Below are 3,849 nucleotides of genomic sequence, written 5' to 3' on the forward strand. Positions count from 1 at the left end.
TCCACTCTGTTATTACTTAGTCCACACTGTTATTACTTAGTCCACCCTGTTATTACTTAGTCCACCCTGTTATTACTCAGTCCACCCTGTTATTACTCAGTCCACTCTGTTGTTACTTAGTCCACTCTATTATTACTTAGTCCACTCTGTTATTACTTAGTCCACTCTGTTATTACTTAGTACACACTGTTATTACTTAGTCCACTCTATATTACTTAGTCCACCCTGTTATTACTTAGTCCACTCTATTATTACTTAGGCCACTCTATTATTACTTAGTCCACCCTGTTATTACTTAGTCCACCCTGTTATTACTTAGTCCACCCTGTTATTACTTAGTCCACTCTGTTATTACTTAGTCCACCCTGTTATTACTTAGTCCCCTCTATTATTGCTTAGTCCTCTCTGTTATTACTTAGTCCACCCTGTTATTACTTAGTCCACTCTATTATTACTTAGTCCACTCTATTATTACTTAGTCCACTCTGTTAATACTTAGTCCACCCTGTTATTACTTAGTCCACCCTGTTATTACTCAGTCCACTCTGTTATTACTCAGTCCACTCTGTTATTACTCAGTCCACTCTATTATTACTTAGTCCACAGTTATTATTTAATCCGATCTATGATTACTTATTCCACCCTGTTGTTAGTCCACCCTGTTATTACTTAGTCCACCCTCTTAAGCATTTTTTTAACAATAAATTTATACAAATAGCACAAAAAGATAAATACTAACAATTCAAAATGATGCGTTTGTTAGAAAGTAACTACAATTCTTACATATTATATATATTTATTTTTCTGATAATTTATTAACTGATATACTTTTAAAGGGACATGAGTTGTCTAAGAAATGTACACAATGCCCATAAATTAGAATCATAAGTATTTTATACTCTTCATTTGTCCCCAACAGGGTGGAAATTTTTGATCTACCATTTCATTGATTTTGTTTAATAAATGCTTGACCAAGATAATTTAAAAACAATATTTTAAATCACTGTAGCCTTAAACATAATTACATATCATGATTCATTATTGTATATAAAAAATATTATTTTTCTAAATTTTGTGAGGAATGACCCTGATAGACTTTTGGTTTCCTGGAAATGGACAACACAATTAAAATTATTATTTTATTTGTGAAATATCATATACACAAAGCAAAATACATGTCAACTATATTTAATATGGTAGACTGTTTCCACCCATTTAAAGATAGTTTATGGCTTGCTAATCTCGATAAAGAAAAGTCGTAAAGTTGTAAAAAAAAAAAACTAATGGTGTGTAGCTGTCAAAGATGAATAGATGAAGAGCGCCTCTTTCAACAGAACTACACACCCCATGATGCGCGCGTCGCGGAGCGGAAGTGACGACACAGGCGCTCGGAGTCGAGCAGCTGCAGCTGATGCGGTGCCTCTCACAGCGCTGCGGGACGGAGGCTGAGACACAGGGATGAGGATGTGGAGGATGATGGATTATAACCGATGAAGAGGGACGGGGCAACGATGGGCTGTTCAACACAACACGTGTGTTCGTGACAGCCGGACTGATTCATTCATCTCTCATGTTTATTCATTACCGGCAGATGAAGTTCACCTGGATGCTGCGGCGCGCGACACGGATCGTTCACTCATTAGTGCACGAGAAAGTGAGCTTCCTCCAACTGAACCTCAAGGACAAACTCACAGAACATCACGACAATGTGAATATCCAATGCAAAAAAATGACTTTTCCAGCGTCCTTTTTGATACCCAAACACACTATAGCAATTATAAATAATTGATTTGCCTGCAACATGCCAACAGTAGCCTATCCTGAGCCGATGGGTTTAACCTATTTATTTGTTTTAATCTGAAACCAGTGTTTGTGAGAGTTATGACGCAGAAATGCCCGTTTGGTGATGATTGGAGAAGATTAATATGTGCGAGCTGAGCGGTTCGCCAATGACGGACAGTTGACGAACATTGTTTTTATTTATTTTCTTTTGTTTACTTTTAAATAAGAGGAACGCCGTTCCGTTCCGTCCTGACGCGGCACCGCGACGCGTCGTTTAGAGTTTGAGCGAAGCGTTCTGAGAGCGCGTTATTCTGAGTGGCAGCGCGTATAGTGCGCGTTATTCTGAGTGGCAGCGCGTATAGTGCGCGTTATTCTGAGTGACAGCGCGTCGTGAGCGTTATTTTGAGGGTTGATGTTCTGCTGGCCGCTCGCGCTGCTTGTGATGGGCTGTATTCAGAGTATCAGATGCAAACCCAAGAGTTTCCGCGACGGCGTCATGGTTCTGGAGGTCAACTCGTCCATCGACTCGAACCCCACCAGCATCGACGAGTCCTCCAGCGTGGTGTTGCGTTACCGCACGCCGCACTTCCGCGCGTCAGCCCGGGTCATCGTGCCGCCCGTGGCCGGGAAAGAGAGCTGGACGGTCGGATGGATTCAGGCGTGCAACCACATGGAGTTTTACAACAAATACGGATCGAAAGGGATGTAAGTAAGAAAAAATGCTGTTACAATAGTCCAACTCTATGGTAACACTTTATTTCACATGTCCTTGTTACATACATGTACTTACATAAGTAATAACAGTTAATTATGCATGCAAAGTTACACTTTATTTCACATGTCCTTGTTACATACAGTATGTTACATGTACTTACCGTAGTAATAACAGTTAATTATGCATGCAATTAAGTAACACTTTATTTTACAGTGTCCTTGTTACTTATGTTACATACTCGCCGTAGTAATAACAGTAAATTATGCATAAGTACATGCAACTAACCCTCAACCAAACCCTAACCCTATAGTAAGTGCATGCAGTTACTTAATATTACTCAGTGCTTAAATATATAATTACACTGTAACAGACACCTTAAAATAGTGTAACCAACACTATAATGCAAGTGTTTTCAAACTGGGGTCCAGAAACCCACAAGGGCCACTAATGGGGTCCGTGCAAAGTTGAGAGAAAAACAGTAAAAAAGTAAAAAATAAATAATAAAAAACGATTAAACAAAACAAAAAAAAAACGAATTAACATACATAACAGAAATCTACAAACTGCAACTAGACTGAAAACAGATTTTATTGTTAGTAAAGTTCATATTTATTTACAGAAACGGCAAGCAACACGACATTAAGCTTGAAATGTTGATGTAGGAAGACTAATAATTATTATTTTATTTACAACTTACTGCTTTAGCTAATATAGTAACACTTCATGAGAGTGTCCTTACACACGTCACATGCGCTTACTATAGTAACACCAGTAAATTATGCATAATTACATGCGATTAATCTGAAAGTACGTGTTTTTAATTGATATTACTCAGTACGTAATTTTACAATTACAATGTAACATAACTGTAATTACCAGCAGCTCCACACCATAATTACACATTAATTACATGCAGTTTATTAGCAGTAATGCGATTTTTTTTTTAGTTCTTTTTAGGGTTAGATGTAATTATGCTTAATTTACTGTTATTACTATGGTAATCACATGTAACATATGTAACAAGAACACTGTAAAATAAAGAGTTACCATTTATTGTTATTAATATAGTAACTAACAAGGTGTGTAACAAGGACACTAAAGTAATGGGTTACACTTTTTGTTACAGTGTAATTAAACATTTAATTACTAAGTGATAATAATTAACTACATGTATTTACTATAGGGTTTGTTTTAGGATGTAATTATGCATAATTTATTGTTACTACTGAAGTAATAAGGACACTGTAAAATAGAGTTATGATTTGCACGTGCTCTTTATATATTTATTATCAGTGATCAAACGTCTGTCTATAATAACATGTGAGTGAAACACATTAACTGTGAAAGTGTCG

At 36.8% G+C, this 3,849-nt stretch overlaps 1 protein-coding gene across 1 annotated transcript in view; it reads left to right on the top strand.

The window, feature by feature from the left end:
- Positions 1-1,410: 1,410 nt before the first annotated feature.
- The window catches only part of fam78ab (family with sequence similarity 78 member Ab), a 16,065-nt gene continuing 13,626 nt past the window's right edge, over positions 1,411-3,849 (top strand). Inside the window, exon 1 of the mRNA XM_077213913.1 lies at positions 1,411-2,487. Coding sequence (XP_077070028.1) covers positions 2,195-2,487 — 293 coding nt within the window. The 5' untranslated portion in view covers positions 1,411-2,194. The remainder of the gene's footprint in view (positions 2,488-3,849) is intronic.

Source organism: Siphateles boraxobius, unplaced genomic scaffold (genome assembly GCF_051911475.1).
Source record: "Siphateles boraxobius isolate OS27281-9 unplaced genomic scaffold, OSU_SipBor_1 67, whole genome shotgun sequence".
NCBI lineage: Eukaryota > Metazoa > Chordata > Actinopteri > Cypriniformes > Leuciscidae > Siphateles > Siphateles boraxobius.